General features: G+C 51.3%; 1 protein-coding gene and 1 long non-coding RNA gene across 2 annotated transcripts in view; one reads left to right on the top strand and one right to left on the bottom strand.

The window, feature by feature from the left end:
• LOC310684888 overlaps positions 1-17236 on the bottom strand; it is a 239051-nt gene that overhangs the window by 188632 nt on the left and 33183 nt on the right. The window lies entirely within an intron of this gene.
• Positions 421-12726, top strand: TTC9B (tetratricopeptide repeat domain 9B). Its single transcript, XM_083456085.1, has 3 exons — positions 421-1052; positions 6670-6852; positions 12349-12726. Exons 1-3 carry the CDS (start codon positions 593-595, stop codon positions 12429-12431), a joined length of 726 nt encoding a protein of 241 aa, XP_083312211.1. The 5' UTR covers positions 421-592; the 3' UTR covers positions 12432-12726.

The following is a 17236-nucleotide window of genomic DNA, read 5'->3' on the forward strand; positions in this document are numbered from 1 at the left end:
ATCTAGCCCAACCCCCTGCAAAGAAGGAATATTTTGCCCAGCGTGAGACTTGAACCCATGGCCCTGAGATTAAGAGTCTCCCAACTGAGCTACCCCACCTGTCTACCTGCAGGTGGCTCCAGTTCCTGGCAGCCTCTCCAGGAACGGCTTGCACTCGCCCCCTGCCTTGGACCTCTAGGCAGCCATGGTCTGGCATAGTTACAGCAGGGGTTGGACTAGATGACTCCTGGGTGTCTCGTTACGAGACTGCAACTCTGGCTCTTCGCAGAAGGCAGCTTCCAGCGCTTCTCCATCAGAAGCCCTCCGCCAGGAAACGGCGCTCCCGGCACAACCGCACCCGCACCCATACTCCGGAGGAGGCGGGGCTTGCCTGTGGCCCCTCCCTTCCTTTGCGTCCCCCCCCCTCCCGCCCCCAGTCCCTGCAAGCGGAAGGGCGCCTGCCTGCCGCCGCCGCCGCCGCCGGCGCCTCCTCGCTGGGCGCCGAGACATCCGAGGTCAGCCCGGCCGGCGGTGCTGATGCGGAGGGAGTTTCCCACAATGCACCGCTAGCGCGCTGTCCCTGGTGCTGAAGCTCCGCTCCGGGGCGCCGTCGATGCACAGCGCGCTCTTCCAGCTGGTGCAGCGGAGACAAGCGCCCGAGCATGGGCCTGTGAGGGGGGCCATGGACGAGCGCAGCCCCTACAAGAGGAGCTGCCCGCAGGCCGGCGGCGGAGGGGGCAGCAGCGGCGGAGGGGCGGCCGTCGGGGGCGGCCGGGCCCACCTGCGCGGGGCCGCCGCCGCCGCGGGCGCCGCCGAGCCCCAGCCGGACCTGGAGGCCAAGATCCGGCAGGCGGTGGAGTTCAAGGCCGAGGGCGGGCGCTGCTACAAGCAGAAGAAGTTCCGCGAGGCCATCGGGAAGTACCACCGGGCGCTGCTGCAGCTCAAGGGGCTGGAGGCGGAGGCCGAGGACGGCAGCAGCCCGCTGCGGAGGGCCGGCTGGCAGCAGCGCCTCTCCGAGGAGCAGCGGGCGCTGGTCGAGGGCACCGAGATCGAGTGCTACAACAGCCTGACGGGTAAGGCTGGGGCGGATTCTCTTTTTTTTGGGGGGGTGAGGGGAGCTGTGTGCCAGGCCCAGAGGAAGAAGGTGGGGGGCCCTCGCCTGGCAACGGGATCCCCCCTCCCAGTTTGGAAGGTTCTCCAAGCGTGCAGGAGAACCCCCGTGTCGTGACGAAGCTGTCCCGCCTTCAGACGTGTCTCTGGCTCCCTCTCATGCGCCTCCCGCGTCCAGCCGGCAGGGGGAGCCCTTTCCAATCCTGCTTTCTTACTCCTAGGGGCCAGAATATTTGAGGGAGCTGCCCCTTCTAAGTTGACGGGCATTGCCATTCTGATAGCGTGTGATTTTGCAGGGTAGGGCTTACCTGGGCCCCCACAATACAGTCATACCTTGGGTTACAGATGCTTCAGGTTGTGCAATTTCGGGTTGCGCACTGCACCGAACCCAGAAGCACCGGAACAGATCAATCCCAGGTTTCAGCGCTTGCGCATGCACAGAAGCGCCGAATCGCAACCCACACGTGCACATGTTGCAAATGCTACGGGTTGCAAATGTGCTTCCAGCATGGATCATGTTCCCAACCCGAGCGTCCACTGTATTTTAATCAAGTTGGCACCCCTAATTGGGTCCAAGACCCAGCCTCTGATCCCTTCCTAGTCAAAAGCGCCCCCTCTGGGAAACGGGCAAGGATGTCCTTCGTTTAGTGGGGTCCCCTTTGCACCAGAGAATTTGCAGCTCTTTAGTGGGGGGGTCTGTGGAGATCTGAATCCTGCAACCTGCAACGCCAGGCAAAGGCCTGGTGTTGCAGGTACGGGGTTCCCAGGGGACTGTTCAGGTTGCCAGGATAATACCAAGCAGAGAAGCTTCCAGCCCAAAGGGCCAAAGTCAGAGGCTCAGCCCCTGGGAAGTTGTGCCAGGAGGAATCAAGTTGGGGGGGGCAGGGAGTGAGGCAGAAAATGCTGCCTTATGGCTAGGGTGTCCACCTGCCCTCTGAGAAAATGTTTAGAAGACCCAAGAGCCAGGGATGGTGAGGTGGCCAGTGATGTTGCTGGCCAGATGGCCACCCCTCCCTTAAAAAAAAATTCAAAACTTCACAAAGTCCAAGGGATGTTCTCCCCATCCACCCATTGGTCCATCTCCCAAGGTCCTCCTCTTCCAAGCAGAGAGGAGGAACATCGCAGCCAAGGCCAAGGCTTTCAGGGGAAAACCCTCGAGGTCCTACTTCTCTCACCTGTTGAAGATTCCCTTGGGAATCCATCAGGTGTATGTGTTTAAGACTTTTGTATATTGGCGGTGGCCTCCCCTCTAGCAGTGACCCCCTCTCCCTGACCTTTGACCCTCCTTGCCCCTCCCTCACCTTCTCCTTCCTCTTTCTTTGGGTACTTCCTGCTATGGATGAAACAAAACCATGCAAATCTCATTCACCAATATTTACAATTTTGACATAAAATTTTTGAATGCTAGCCCGCAGGACTGAAATCCATTTATTCCCCTCGAAATTCAGAAGTATTACATTTGATGTTTTATTGTGTTTTTAATATTTTGTTGGAAGCCGCCCAGAGTGTCTAGGGAAACCCAGCCAGATGGGTGGGGGTATTAATTATTATTATTATTATTATTATTATTATTATTATTATTATTATTTCCACCTTTCCTCCAAGGAGCTCAAGTCAGTGTACAAGGCTCTGCCAGTCCCCACTCCCCTTTTTAAGTCAAATAGTCATACAAATCCGGACAATACCATTTATTCTGTGAACCGCCCTGAATGAAGGGTGGTATATAAATTTAATTTGACAACAACAACAACATGAAGAAAGGGGTGTAGGTGCTTCTCAATTATAATCTCAAATATTCACATCTCTTGGTATTTCTACAATCCTGTGAAGTTTTAATACTATACAAATCCTTATTTATATATGTATCTCCCAAAGGATACGAAGGGGTAATAATACTGCCTATGGCAGCCAACAGCCGACCCCTAAATCAGGGAAACCCAATACTTAATATATTGGATTGTATGGTTCAGTTCCCTCTTTCCTTCTCTTCCTGTTACATACTCATTAGTTCTCTAATTAGCTAATTCCTAATTAGTTCTTCTTCTTGGTATCCAGCTTGGCTTCTATGTCTTAGCAAAGGGAATTTCTCGCATGCAGCACAAGACACGGCTTTTGTGTTTGATACGCTTTAATATTTACATTGCCTCTTGTGCAATAAAAGTGAACTATTTCCTCAATAGTTGCTATGGCCATTTCCCAACAGCTTCACCCCATATGGGGGTGGGGACAACATTTCTTCAAAAAATAAAATAAAATCAGGGAAGACCCACCCCCATTCTGCCCTTACAGCAACACTGTGAGATGAATTTTGCATAATTTCAGTGACTGGCCTGGAGAGCTTAATGGCTGAGTGAAGAGATTTGAACCCAGAGCTCTCTGGCCATGAGCCAGCACTCTAGCCGTTGCACCACAGCGACGCTTGCTCTTGTTGGTGACACCTGACTGCTTCTTTTGGTTTGGCGACTTTTATGATTCACACAAAATGTCAACCCCTGAATATTAGGTCCCATCTTGGCCGATTCTGGGGTTGCGGCGCTCATCTCGCTTTATTGGCCGAGGGAGCCGGCGTACAGCTTCTGGGTCATGTGGCCAGCATGACTAAGCCGCTTCTTGCGAACCAGAGCAGCGCACAGAAACGCCGTTTACCTTCCCGCCAGAGCAGTACCTATTTATCTACTTGCACTTTGACGCGCTTTCGAACTGCTAGGTTGGCAGGAGCAGGGACCGAGCAACGGGAGCTCACCCCGTCGTGGGGATTCGAACCGCCGACCTTCTGATTGGCAAGTCCTAGACTCTGTGGTTTAACCCTCAGTGCAACCTGTGTCCCATTTGCTTACTACTTGATAAAATTGATCCTGCTCCTCCTGAGGGGGCATGAAGAGCTATGAACGATCCTGGTTTGCTACCACCACAACTCAAAGCGCTCGCCCCCCCCCCCGCAGCATCTGGAAATCCTGTCCTGCCTCTTTTCCAGCTGATGAGGTCTCACTGCCTGCTCCCCTCCCACAATTGTGTTTGCTTTTGAGCAGGGGTAGGCAAACTAAAAAAGGGACGCAGGTGGCGCTGTGGGTTAAACCACAGAGCCTAGGACTTGCTGATCAGAAGGTTGGCTGTTCGAATCCTTGCGATGGGGTGAGCTCCCGTTGCTCAGTCCCTGCTCCTGCAAACCTAGCAGTTCAAAAGCACGTCAAAGTGCAAGTAGATAAATAGGTACCACTCCAGCGGGAAGGTAAACGGCGTTTCCGTGCACTGTTCTGGTTCGCCAGAAACAGCTTAGTCATGCTGGCCACATGACCCGGAAGCTGTACGCCGGCTCCCTCAGGCAATAAAGCAAGATGAGTGCCACAACCCCAGAGTCATCTGCAACTGGACCTAATGGACAGGGGTCCCTTTACCTTTACTAGGCAAACTAAGGCCTGGGAGCTGGATCTGGCCCAATCGCCTTCTCAGTCCGGGCTGCGGACAGCCCAGGAATCAGCGTGTTTTTACATGAGTAGAATGTTTCCTTTTATTTAAAATGCATCTCTGGGTTATTTGTGGGGCATAGGAATTCAATCATACTTTTTTTCAAAATATAGCCTGGCCCCCCACATGGTCTGAGGGATGGTGGAGCGGCCCACGGCTGAAAAAGGTTGCTGACCCCTGCTTTTGAGGAAGAATATTGAGATTCTCAGGAGGGAGGCTGAATCTTGCCCCTCGTGCTGCTGCGTTATGTGGGCGTCCCGCCCTCCTGCAGGGTGGCAGAGGGGGCAAAGCAGAGCAGCCACGGCCGGAGTCAAGCAGAAGGGAGGGGGGCAACCTTAAATGAACCTGCCTGTGTTTTGCCTCGTGAAAAACAGCCAGGAAGAGAATGATTTGGATGGCAGATGAGGAAAGGAGGAGGGAGGAGGGGCACATCAAGCCCAACCGGACAGATCTGCCAGGAACATTGTAAGCATCAAAGCTCAGCCATTGCAATGGCAACCCTAAAAGAGGACTTTTTATTTTATTTATTACTAATGTTGCAATACATATATTAAATCTTTACATAATGATACATATACATTATACAGTGGTACCTTGGGTTAAGAACTTAGTTCGTGCTGGAGGTCTGTTCTTAACCTGAAACTGTTCTTAACCTGAAGCACCACTTTAGCTAATGGGGCCTCCTGCTGCTGCTGCACGCTTTCTGTTCTAATCCTGAAGCCAAGTTCTTAACCCAAGGTACTATTTCTGGGTTAGCGGAGTCTGTAACCTGAAGCGTATGTAACCCGAGGTACCACTGTATTCGTAAATTCACATTTTCACGTTTAATTATGTACCAACATTTATCCATTTCTTATTTCTCGCCCCGTGTCTTCCCTCCACCCATGCGTGACTTCCTTGTTATTATTTTATAACTTTATTGTTGAGATTGTATTTTTTTGTATCTTAATTATTAAACATTCAGTCTTATATATCAGCTTAGCTTAACTTAACTTTGTGGAATCAGTCTATGCATAATCAATAAATTCTTCTTGGAGCATGTTTTGGTCATGTATTCTTCTACGCCTTTCCTTTCCTGTTTGAGATTTTGATTAGATATTAGATTGCGTTCTAACTGTTGCTGTCATTTTTGCTAATTCAATCATTTCAAATTTATATTGCCCATCTTTCAATGTGGGTACTTTTGATTTCCAGGACTTTTTTTTTAAGCACCATTGAGGGGTGGGGGGACGAGTATCCCTTTGAGAGGGGAGTCCTGGCCCAATCTCCTTCAGCACCTGCCTTGTGGCACAGCTGCCTTTCAACTCAAGTGACCCAACCAAAGTGGACAGGAGGATGTCACCCCTGCGCGTGCCCCTCCCTGGTGACAACGATGCCACTTGTTTTTTTGTTTTTTTTAAGAGACCCCTGACCGTTAGGTCCAGTCGTGGCTGACTCTGGGGTTGTGGCGCTCATCTCACTTTACTGGCTGAGGGAGCCAGCGTACAGCTCTCCTAGCATCTATTCCAGGGGTCAGCAACCTTTTCCAGCTGTGGGCCAGTCCACTGTCCCTCAGACCATGTGGTGGGCTGCAATATTTTTTTTGGGGGGGGGATGAATGAATTCCTATGCCCCACAAATAACCCAGAGATGCATTTTAAATAAAAGGACACATTCTACTCATGTAAAAACACGCTGATTCCTGGACCGTCCACTGGCCGGATTTAGAAGGCGATTGGGCCAGATGTGGCCCCTGGGCCTTAGTTTGCCTAGGTAAAGGTAAAGGGACCCCTGTCCATTAGGTCCAGTCGCGGATGACTCTGGGGTTGCGGTGCTCATCTCGCTTTACTGGCCAAGGGAGCCTGCATACAGCTTCTGGGTCATGTGGCCAGCATGACTAAGCCGCTTCTGGCGAACCAGAGCAGTGCACGGAAATGCCATTTTCCTTTCTGCCAGAGCGGTACCTATTTATCTACTTGCACAGGTGTGCTTTCAAACTGCTAGGTTTGCAGGAGCAGGGACCGAGCAATGGGAGCTCACCCCGTTGCGGGGATTCGAACCGCTGACCTTCTAGTTTGATCTATTCACACCCCAACATCTCTCTCTCTCTCTCTCTCTCTCTCTCTCTCTCTCCAGCCTGCCTGTTGCAATCGGAGCTGGTGAACTATGAAAGGGTACGGGACTATTGCCTCAAGGTTCTTGCCAAGGAGAAGAGGAACTTCAAAGCCATGTACCGGGCGGGCATCGCCTTCTACCATCTGGGCGACTACGACAACGCCCTGCTCTATTTGAAAGAGGCCAAGAGCCTGGAGCCCGCAGGTGGGTGCTTTGCTTGGCCCGTGGCAGGAGGGAGAGGTGGGCAAGGGGGTGGGAGGGGAAGGGGCAGCGGGCAAGGCCTAAAACGGAGCGCAGCTCAGAGGCAGGGCACCTCTTCTGGGGGCTGGAGTCTGGGGCTCAACCCCTGGCAGCTCCTCCACTTTAAGAACATAAGACAAGGCTCCAGGATCAGGCCAGTCGAGGCCAGCATCCTGCTCTCACAGTAGCCAATCAGATGCCCAAAAGGGAACCCCCCCCAGCAGGATTTGAACACAAGAGCAACTCTCCCCTCCTGTGTTTTCCAGCATTGCTGTGTGATCGGAATTTTGAGGTCTTAGATATATGGTAATGTCCATAACCGCACGTCCATAGATCAGCACAGGAAGACCGACCTGAAGCCATTTTGATTCCTAAACTGAGCAAATGTTTTCTCTGCAAGGTCAAAGTGGGAAACCTCCCCATTGTCTCTTTCCTCTCAAATCCTGTCTTAAGGGCACATTCAAGATATGAATAGGGTGTGATCCTGTGACCTGGCCCAGGAACTAAGTATCTATCATTACAAGAGACTGGCCAGGCTTCCCAGGAAATCCAATCAAGTAAACTGCCAGACAGGAGATAAACGACATTCAAATTTCTGTTTTAAGACCGCCTTTTTTGTGATGTAGGTGTGATGTATCTGAGGGGTAGTCTTGAGTTACACCCCTTCTGTGATGTATGTATGATGTTTCTGGGGGTGGTCTTGATCTACAGGGTGGCAATTTCAAAAGTCTTTATAAGGCCTTGCGCGCCATTTTTCTGGGTCCCTCCTCTCTCCTGCATGTGAGGGGAGCACCCTGTTGCAACAGATCAATAAAGATCAGGCTTACTAGCTGCTTTGCTTCTCAATATTCTCTGGTTGGCCTCTGTTATTTTCTCCTACCAATAGGGAACCTATGTAAGGACTCTATATGGGCTCTTGGATACCCCATAAGGGAAAAGGGCAGATTTTTGTTTACAACAGCTGCCTCTGACAGTGGAGGCAGAGAACAATCATCCTGGCTAGTAGCCACCCAAAGCCCTCTCTTCCTCCATGAATTAGTCAAATTTTCTTTTAAAGCCACCTCTGCCTCCTGTAGGTAAAAGGAGGGCTTTCTTTTACCTGCCTAGACTCTTCCAACATTCAGCTTCCCCACAGCCTAATTTGATAAACTCCTTATCGCGTCGTCTCTCACCTGCCTTTCCTCTGAGCTAAGAAGCCCCAAACACTGCAAACTTTCTTCATAGGAAGGTGGGTGCCTTGTGTAATAAACAAAAACCTGTCCTTATTCCCGTATGGGGGACACAAGAGCCCTTATAGAGTCCTTTGTAGGTTCTCCATCGGTCAGAGAAAAGAACAGAGGCCAGCCAGAGAATATTGAGAAGCAAAGCAGCTCGTAAGCCTGATCTTTATTGAACTGTTGCAACAGGGTCCTCATTCACCACAAGCAGGAAAGAGGAGGAGGAACCCAGAACAAAGGTGTGCCTGCCCTTTATAGACTTTTTAAATTGCCCACCCTGGAGTCCAAGACCATCCCCAGATACATCATACTTACATCACAGAAGAGGCGCTCTACAACAGAAATCTGAGTGTGTTGTTTATCTCCTGTCTGGCAGGTTACCTGTTAATGCTTACTTTTGTAATGATAAATACTTAGTTCCTGGGCCAGGTCACAAGCTCACCCTATTCATACACAGACATACCCTTAAGACAGGATTTGTGAAGGAAAAGACAATGGGGAGGCTTTTCCATTTTCCTTCGACCTTGCAGAGAAATATTTGAGGTCAATTTGGGAGGGACAAAATGGTTTCAGGACTTTTTCTGTGGGGTTTCAGCTGTGTGGTTTATATATGCAGTTATGAATATTTATTATATATATATATATATATATATATATATATGCAGGTTTTGGTGTCCTCGGGTGTCTTCCCGTGTAAAAGTTGGGGTGTCTAGGCGACGTTTCGACGAGGTCTCACTCGTCATCTTCAGGCTGGTGCTTTCGGCTTCTTGTTACTGGAACAGAGCAGGATCTCAGTGTTTGAGTTCCTATAAATACTGTTGAGGAGGTGTGGTGTATAGCCTCCAATGTTCTGGGCAGAGAGGAGGTTCCCAGGCTAGTGTGCCTTTTCTTCTTTTGTTCCTTAATTACTTGAGGGATATCTTGGGTGATTTCTTGAGTGATTTCCTGAATCCCACTTAGGTGGGTCATTAGGTGTGGATTAGTTGCTAAAGCCTTCGTGTCTTGAACTCTTGAACTTTGTGAAGAGTTTTTCTGAGAAGATGGCTGTACTGCACTTGGTTGTGCTCTGGCTTGGCTTCGTGTATAGGGGCGAGCTGTGGTTTTGTGGCCTGTGCCAGCCCGATCTGTGTAGGGATTGCAGGGGGGTGCAGCATCCGGAGGTGCCACCCTGGTTTGGCTACTGGATGGTGTCTGTAATTTATCTGTGGAGAGGGTCTGGGTTTGGGTCTGGTGTGGTTGATTGGTGATGGCGTTCTGTGTGCCTCTGGATCTGGTGTCAGATTTTGTGGGGAGGGCTAATTTCCAGATGTCTGGCAAGCGGGATGTGTCGTCACGCTTGTTCATGTTGTGAGGGTGTTTCTCTATCTCGATGGCTTCCATGATTATTCTCTTGTGGTGATGTTCCATGTTAAAGAGCAATTTGGAATCTGCAAAATTAATTTCGTGTCCTGTTTCTTTCATGTGTTGGAAAAGGGAGGAAGTTTTTTCTTCTTTTTTGACGGCATTCTTGTGTTCTGCGATCCGTGCATTTATTCGTCTGTTTGTTTGTCCAATGTACGTGGCTGGGCAGACTTTGCAGGGTATTTCATAGACCCCTTGGTTTTCCAACTGAATTTTATCCTTGGGGTTTCTGAGGATATTGGCTATTTTTTGGTTGGTGCAAAAGGCTGTTTTGATATTGTGTTTATGGAGGATTTTGCTAATTTTATCTGTAGTGCCCTTGATATAAGGAAGGAGGGCTATGCCATTGTTTTCTTCTGTGTCTTGGTTTTTGGGGGGTGTTTCTTTTTGGATTAGCTTCGTAACCCTGTTTTGCTGGTATCCATTGGCAATTAACACATTTGAGAGATTCTGTAACTCAGTTGTCAAGTGGTCTTCGTCAGCCAGGCGTTTGGTTCTGGAGATGAGAGTCTTGGCTACGGAGTTTATTTGTGCAGGGTGGTGGTGTGATTGTGCATGTAAGTAGCGGTTGGTGTGTGTTTTTTTCCGGTAGATAGTGTGTCCTAGGGAAAAAAACACACACCAACCGCTACTTACATGCACAATCACACCACCACCCTGCACAAATAAACTCCGTAGCCAAGACTCTCATCTCCAGAACCAAACGCCTGGCTGACGAAGACCACTTGACAACTGAGTTACAGAATCTCTCAAATGTGTTAATTGCCAATGGATACCAGCAAAACAGGGTTACGAAGCTAATCCAAAAAGAAACACCCCCCAAAAACCAAGACACAGAAGAAAACAATGGCATAGCCCTCCTTCCTTATATCAAGGGCACTACAGATAAAATTAGCAAAATCCTCCATAAACACAATATCAAAACAGCCTTTTGCACCAACCAAAAAATAGCCAATATCCTCAGAAACCCCAAGGATAAAATTCAGTTGGAAAACCAAGGGGTCTATGAAATACCCTGCAAAGTCTGCCCAGCCACGTACATTGGACAAACAAACAGACGAATAAATGCACGGATCGCAGAACACAAGAATGCCGTCAAAAAAGAAGAAAAAACTTCCTCCCTTTTCCAACACATGAAAGAAACAGGACACGAAATTAATTTTGCAGATTCCAAATTGCTCTTTAACATGGAACATCACCACAAGAGAATAATCATGGAAGCCATCGAGATAGAGAAACACCCTCACAACATGAACAAGCGTGACGACACATCCCGCTTGCCAGACATCTGGAAATTAGCCCTCCCCACAAAATCTGACACCAGATCCAGAGGCACACAGAACGCCATCACCAATCAACCACACCAGACCCAAACCCAGACCCTCTCCACAGATAAATTACAGACACCATCCAGTAGCCAAACCAGGGTGGCACCTCCGGATGCTGCACCCCCCTGCAATCCCTACACAGATCGGGCTGGCACAGGCCACAAAACCACAGCTCGCCCCTATACACGAAGCCAAGCCAGAGCACAACCAAGTGCAGTACAGCCATCTTCTCAGAAAAACTCTTCACAAAGTTCAAGAGTTCAAGACACGAAGGCTTTAGCAACTAATCCACACCTAATGACCCACCTAAGTGGGATTCAGGAAATCACTCAAGAAATCACCCAAGATATCCCTCAAGTAATTAAGGAACAAAAGAAGAAAAGGCACACTAGCCTGGGAACCTCCTCTCTGCCCAGAACATTGGAGGCTATACACCACACCTCCTCAACAGTATTTATAGGAACTCAAACACTGAGATCCTGCTCTGTTCCAGTAACAAGAAGCCGAAAGCACCAGCCTGAAGATGACGAGTGAGACCTCGTCGAAACGTCGCCTAGACACCCCAACTTTTACACGGGAAGACACCCGAGGACACCAAAACCTGCATTCCTGTACCCGTGAAAATCTACGAAAGCATATATATATATATATATATATATATATGACCTTAACTTTTTTTATTTCACTTGCTTGTGCCTTGCTGGGAGGGAGAGGCAGGGGACCTGCTTGGCTGTGGAAAGGGAAGGTGGCAAGGCCTGAAATCACAGCTCAGTGGCACAGCGCACCTTTGGGGTGCAAAGGATTTGGGTTCAACCCCTGGCGGCACCTACAGCTTAAAAGGACTGTGACTAGGAGGGCTGGCTGGGAAGGACCCCTCCCTGAATGGGACCTGGCTGAACCAGCTGGGGACATAGCTGGCAATCGTCCCTTTTTTGGTGGGACAGTCCCTTATCCCAGCGCCGGGTCCTGCTGCTGTCCCTTCTTGATGATGTCCCTTAAATTTCCCGGGTTTCAAAGGAAGCAGCTCCTCTCCCTCCCCCCCCCCCCCGCCGGCCAGGGAGGAGGGAGGCTCCAACTGTGTTGCTTGGCTGCGTTGCTCACCCAATAAGGAGTCTAAGAACGACTGGGGGGTGGAGCTTGCATGCCTTGTGCCGATCAAATCGGCCGCGTTGCCTGGCGACTCGCCTTTGCTCAGCGCTTCCCAGCGGAGAGGTGACAGTGGTTTTCCTTGCTGCATCCCCTTTGCCGGGTTGCTGCGCTGTGGGAACCACCGCTTGAGGCTTCGTTTGGCTGCTGGTCGACTAAAATCCCTTATTTTGGCTGCTGATCCCTTATTTTCGAGGCTGCTGGTCCCTTATTTTCAAATTTGTAAGTTGACAGCTATGGCTGGGGAGGGTTGACCCTGGGCAGGAGGACTTGTCTTGGGTTTGCAGGATGCAGCCAGGGAAGGGAGAGCTGCCGTGGCTCCTCTTCCTCCTGCTCCTCACAGGCTCTGCCTCTCCCTTTCCTTGCAGACACCAATGTCTTACGCTACATCCAGCTGACAGAGATTAAGATCAGCCGCTGCAGCCAGCGGGAGAAGGAGATGATTGCATAGCTGCCCCATCGGAGACAGACAGAGGCTTCTGCACGTGGTGCCAGCCGTGCCCTGAACCCACCACCCGCTGCACTCCAGGACCCAGGAAGATGCCGCCAGGTGCCCAGCGAGCCCCTGGCAGGTGCCACGGTGGCCAGAGAACCCCCAGCTCAGAGCTATGCCGCCCACGAAGGACAGATCGGGACTTGACCATGTAGCATTTTGCCAAAACACTGTTGGGGGCTGCTTCTTTGTGCTTTGCCTTTTTCTATATAAAAAACAAAACCTAAACCAAACCAAAAAAAACAAAACAAAACCCCGAGAGAATTTGCAAGATGTGCCTCTGTCCGATTGGCTATGGGGCACTGAGAGCAGAGAGGGGCACCCCAGAAGGAGCAGATCAGGGTGCCATTGGGGAGAGTTGAAGTCAGCCTTTAGAGCAGATGTCTGTCCCCCTTCCCCCCCAAAAAAAACTAAGCAGAAGATGGTGGGGGCTGAGAACAAGTGCCCTGTTATCAGTCTGGGGTCAGGGTGTCCTTTCCCCTCTATTTACATCTCTCCTCCCTTCCTGAGCACCCTCATGGCACCCTGTTTGCCTCCAGAAAGGATGGCGTCCCCTCTGAGCTCCCAGCCACCCCCCAGGTGTGAAGAGGCAGCCCCTAGCACTTTGCTTCAGTAGCTCAGTTGGTTAGAGCATGGTGCTGATAAAGCCAAGGTTGCAGGTTCGATACCCATACGGGTCAGCTGCGTTTTCCTGCGTTGGAGGGGGTTTGGCTGGATGGTGCTTAGGGCCCCTTCCGGCTCTGCAATTCTATGATTCTACGAAATGTTGTGGGGCTAAGGGCCGAAGGGGAGCCCTGCTGGATCTGGCCATTGTCCCTCCCCAGCAGGGAGCAAGGACAGGGGGAGAGGACAGCAGTCTCCCCCACCCCGCTTTCCTCAAACAAGAAATCCACAAGGTTCTTGGACCTGGTGTGCAGAGCAAGCATCCGGCTTGTGAATCTGGTTAGGAGAGAGGGATTGGCTTTGTAAAATAGCAAAGGCCTTTATTCTAGGTTAATTTTGGGTAGGGGAGGCTTTTCTGGTTCTAAGCTAAGCAGCTCAACCAGAGTCCAAAGGAGCCGTGATTGCTCCCTTGTTCTCAGAGGATGCGATCCAAGATGTCGAAAGGAGGGAGGGAAAGGCCATAGCTCAGCGAGAGGTCACCTGCCTTGCATGCAGAAGGCCCCAGGGTCAATCCCTGCTGGGAGTATCTCCAGGCAGGGCTGGGAGACATTCCCAGACCCAAACACTGGGGAGCCTCATCCAGGCCATGTTGAAAATACTGAGCCAGTTGGACCAGGGCTCAGAATGTTCCCAAGAAGGAAGCTACAACCCAGGAGTACGATTGCACTTTAGAGTGCTGCAACCCAGGGGTACGATTGCACTTCAGAGGGTTGGCTCAGATCAAAGGAGAGAGATAGTCTAGATTCATGATGGTCTCCTGGTCTGTCTGTCTTCTCCCGGAAGATGTGTGTCAAGTTAATACACAGCTTGGAGGTTGACCTGAGCCTTGCCTTCCCTGCTTTTCGGAGGACCCCACTTTACCCCTGGTTAGAACCACACTGAGTTTAAGAAAATAAGAAAGCTAAGTTTATTAAAGGAAAGAAAATGCTTGACCGGGAAGATCCGAATTCTGTCTCACTAAGGGGGGGGGGATACAAAAAACCACCTGCCTGCCCTTTGTCCTCATCAGAAGAGACACACAGAGATGTCTCCTCTTCCACAGGGAGGTAAAGGTAAAGGTACCCCTGACCATTAGGTCCAGTTGCAGATGACTCTGGGGTTGCGGTGCTCATCTTGCTCTGTAGGCTGAGGGAGCCAGTGTTTGTCCGCAGACAGCTTCCATGTCATATGGCCAGCATGACTAAGCCGCTTCTGGTGAAACCAGAGCAGCACACGGAAACGCCATTTACCTTCCCGTCGGAGTGGTATCTGTTTATCTACTTGCACTGGCGTGCTTTTGAACTGCTAGGTGGGCAGGAGCTGGGACCAAACAACGGGAACTCACCCCGTCATGGGGATTTGAACCGCCGACTTTCTGATCAGCAAGCCCTAGGCCCTGTGGTTTAGACCACAGCGCCACCCACGTCCCTTCCACAGGGAGGAGGGAGGAGCAAAGTCAGGAAGCGACCCCAGAGTCTCCCTTGCACCTCTGGGAAAGTCAGCGCAGGCTGAAGGACAGTCTAGGAAGTTTGGCTGGTCCTCCCTGCCTGCCTCCCTCTTTCTCCTCTGAAGACCACCTTCAATACAATCTGAGTTGCATCCCAACACTTCCAGCAGAAATCACCCCCATGCTTAATACTGGTGGCATTTGGAGGCATGGGGGGGGCCTCATTTGGCAGGGTCACATCCGGACACCCAATGAAGATGTTCAGAGGCCTGAGCCGTAGGAACAGAGCACTGCCGTCCTCCCAGTGACCCACCTCCCTTCATCTGAGTGACATATTTGACAAGCTGGGTTTGGGGGCAGAGGTCTCTTGTGGGGCTATTCCTGAGCCCACGACCCCAGCCCATGGCAGCCCCTGAGCACTGTTCTTGGATGGAGCTAACTTGGCAGAGCAGGACTTTTGACACCCTTGAAGTCCTCTTTTCCTGAGGGAGGGGTTTTTGCAGGGAGGGCAGAGCAGGACCCCCCAGCACTGTGCTGGTATTTGGAGTGCTACTCACACCAGCCTTGGGAGGTCATGGGGCGACATATCTGTCAACGTTTCCCCTTTTTAAAAGGAAATTCCCTTATTCCGAATAGGATTCCTCGCAAGAAAAGGGAAAAGTTGACAGCTATGGGCGGGGCAGGGGGGAGAGAAAGATGAGAGGTAGGATCACTGTTGTTCAGCGGTGGAGCATCAGCTGAAGTCTTCAGTCCCTGCTGGCGTCTTCAGGTGGGGCCAGGTAGAGAGACTCCCTGCCTCAAGCCCTGGAGACGAGCTACTGCCAGCCAGTGTAAGCAACACTGGTCCAGGTGGACCCCAGGGCCTGACTCAGGAACTCAGCTTTCTGACGTCCCTATAGAACAGGTTACAGAATGGCCGGGACACAGGGTGGGGCCGCCCAAAAGCTCCCCTGGGCCAGATGAGATGCACCAGCCTCGTGTACCACCCCCACCCAGCTGTCAGGAGTTCAGCCTACACTTGAGTAGGACCCTGGCAGAGACACATGCCCGACTGGCATGTTCCCTCCCTCCTGGTCGATCGTTCAGGAGCTTCATAAGCTTTCTTCAGCCCGAACATCACAGCGACCGATGCCAACCGACACCGGCACACTTAGGGATCTGCAGAGTTTGCGCATTATGCGCGTGACAGACCTCAGCAACTCAGCATCTGGGCAACTGCTGCTGTTTCAGCGCACGCACACACCCAACTGTGGTGCTGTCCCAGGTAGGAACAGAAGTGACAGTAAGGTAAAGGTAAAGGGACCCCTGACCATTAGGTCCAGTCGTGACCGACTCTGGGGTTGCGGCGCTCATCTTGCTTTACTGGCCGAGGGAGCCGGCGTACAGTTTCCGGGTCATGTGGCCAGCAGGATTAAACCGCTTCTGGTGAACCAGAGCAGCGCATGGAAACGCCGTTTACCTTTCTGCCGGAGTGGTACCTATTTATCTACTTGCACTTTGAGGTGCTTTTGAACTGCTAGGTGGGCAGGAGCAGGGACCGAGCAACGGGAGCTCACCCCGTCGCAGGGATTCGAACCGCCAACCTTCTGATTGGCAAGTCCTAGGCTCTGTGGTTTAACTCACAGCGCCACCTGCGTCCCTAAGTGACAGTAAGCAGGTGCATTTGGGGTTTCCTTCCTTCCTGTGGAGCCTGGCGAGGGAGACTGCGCTGTTCTTTTCCTGGGGGTGGAGGGGGCTTCCTAGGGCCACCCGGTGGCTGCCTGGCTGCTGAGTGAGGAGCGAACCAGATATTTCCTTGCCCACTGCGGAGGGTCTTAGCCACCGCAGTTCCTAACGAATGGATACTTGTGAAATTCAATCAGCGCTTGAGTCAGAAATCGCCACATCCACCCCAATGGGAGGGCCGGCAGCCCATCCTACTACCCACTCCCCAAAAGCAAGCGAAAGGCAGAGAGGGCAGAGGGAGGGGCCACTTCTAGCCCAGGAAAGATTCCTGCATTGCAGGGGGTTGGACTAGATGATCCTTGAGGTCCCTGCCAGTGCTACAATTCTAGGATTTTAGGACTGGCAGAGACTGAGGGTCAGCTTTGCAAGAACTGGGCTGTGTGTGTGTGTGTGTTTCAGCATTGTAGAGTTTTGCCCATCTCCTTGTGGGGTTTTCAGGAGATGGGGAGTTAGGGTGGGCGGGCAGGAGAGACCCTTAAGTGGGTCAGAACAGATGAAACAGCTCCCAGGCACCCAGGGAGCTCCAGCCTGGCCTCAGACACCGGCAGAGAGATTGCTAAAGAGAGACAGAAACACCCGTTTGCAATGCTGTCTCGGTATGGATGGATTCTCAAGACTGCGTAACCCAGATATCCCTGAGACCCATTTATCCCTCACCTGCTTCCCTAACCAGGAGTAGCTGCGGTGCTTTTGGGGATCCCTTTTAAGCCCACTGTCCTAGGCCTTGTTTGTGGTGCTTATGGGGCCAGGCAGGAGCTGTCGGCCCCAGATTAAACCCAGTACAGTGGTGCCTCGCAAGACGAAATTAATCCATTCTGCGAGTCTCTTCATCTAGTGGTTTTTTCGTCTTGCGAAGCAACTCTATTAGCCACTTAGCGGATTAGCGCTATTAGCGGTTTAACAGCTATTAGCGGCTATTAGCGGCTATTAAAGGCTTAAGGGATTAGCG

Source organism: Podarcis tiliguerta (assembly GCF_965153285.1).
Source record: "Podarcis tiliguerta genome assembly, chromosome: 8".
Lineage (NCBI taxonomy): Eukaryota > Metazoa > Chordata > Lepidosauria > Squamata > Lacertidae > Podarcis > Podarcis tiliguerta.

What these genes read in the sequence shown, in the direction of transcription:
- TTC9B (XM_083456085.1), top strand. Translation starts at nt 593, where the DNA reads ATGCACAGCGCGCTCTTCCAGCTGGTGCAGCGGAGACAAGCGCCCGAG. An exon ending in GTGCTACAACAGCCTGACGG is followed by an intron (nt 1,053 to 6,669) that starts GTAAGGCTGGGG and finishes CTCTCTCTCCAG; the next exon opens with CCTGCCTGTTGCAATCGGAG. An exon ending in CAAGAGCCTGGAGCCCGCAG is followed by an intron (nt 6,853 to 12,348) that starts GTGGGTGCTTTG and finishes CTTTCCTTGCAG; the next exon opens with ACACCAATGTCTTACGCTAC.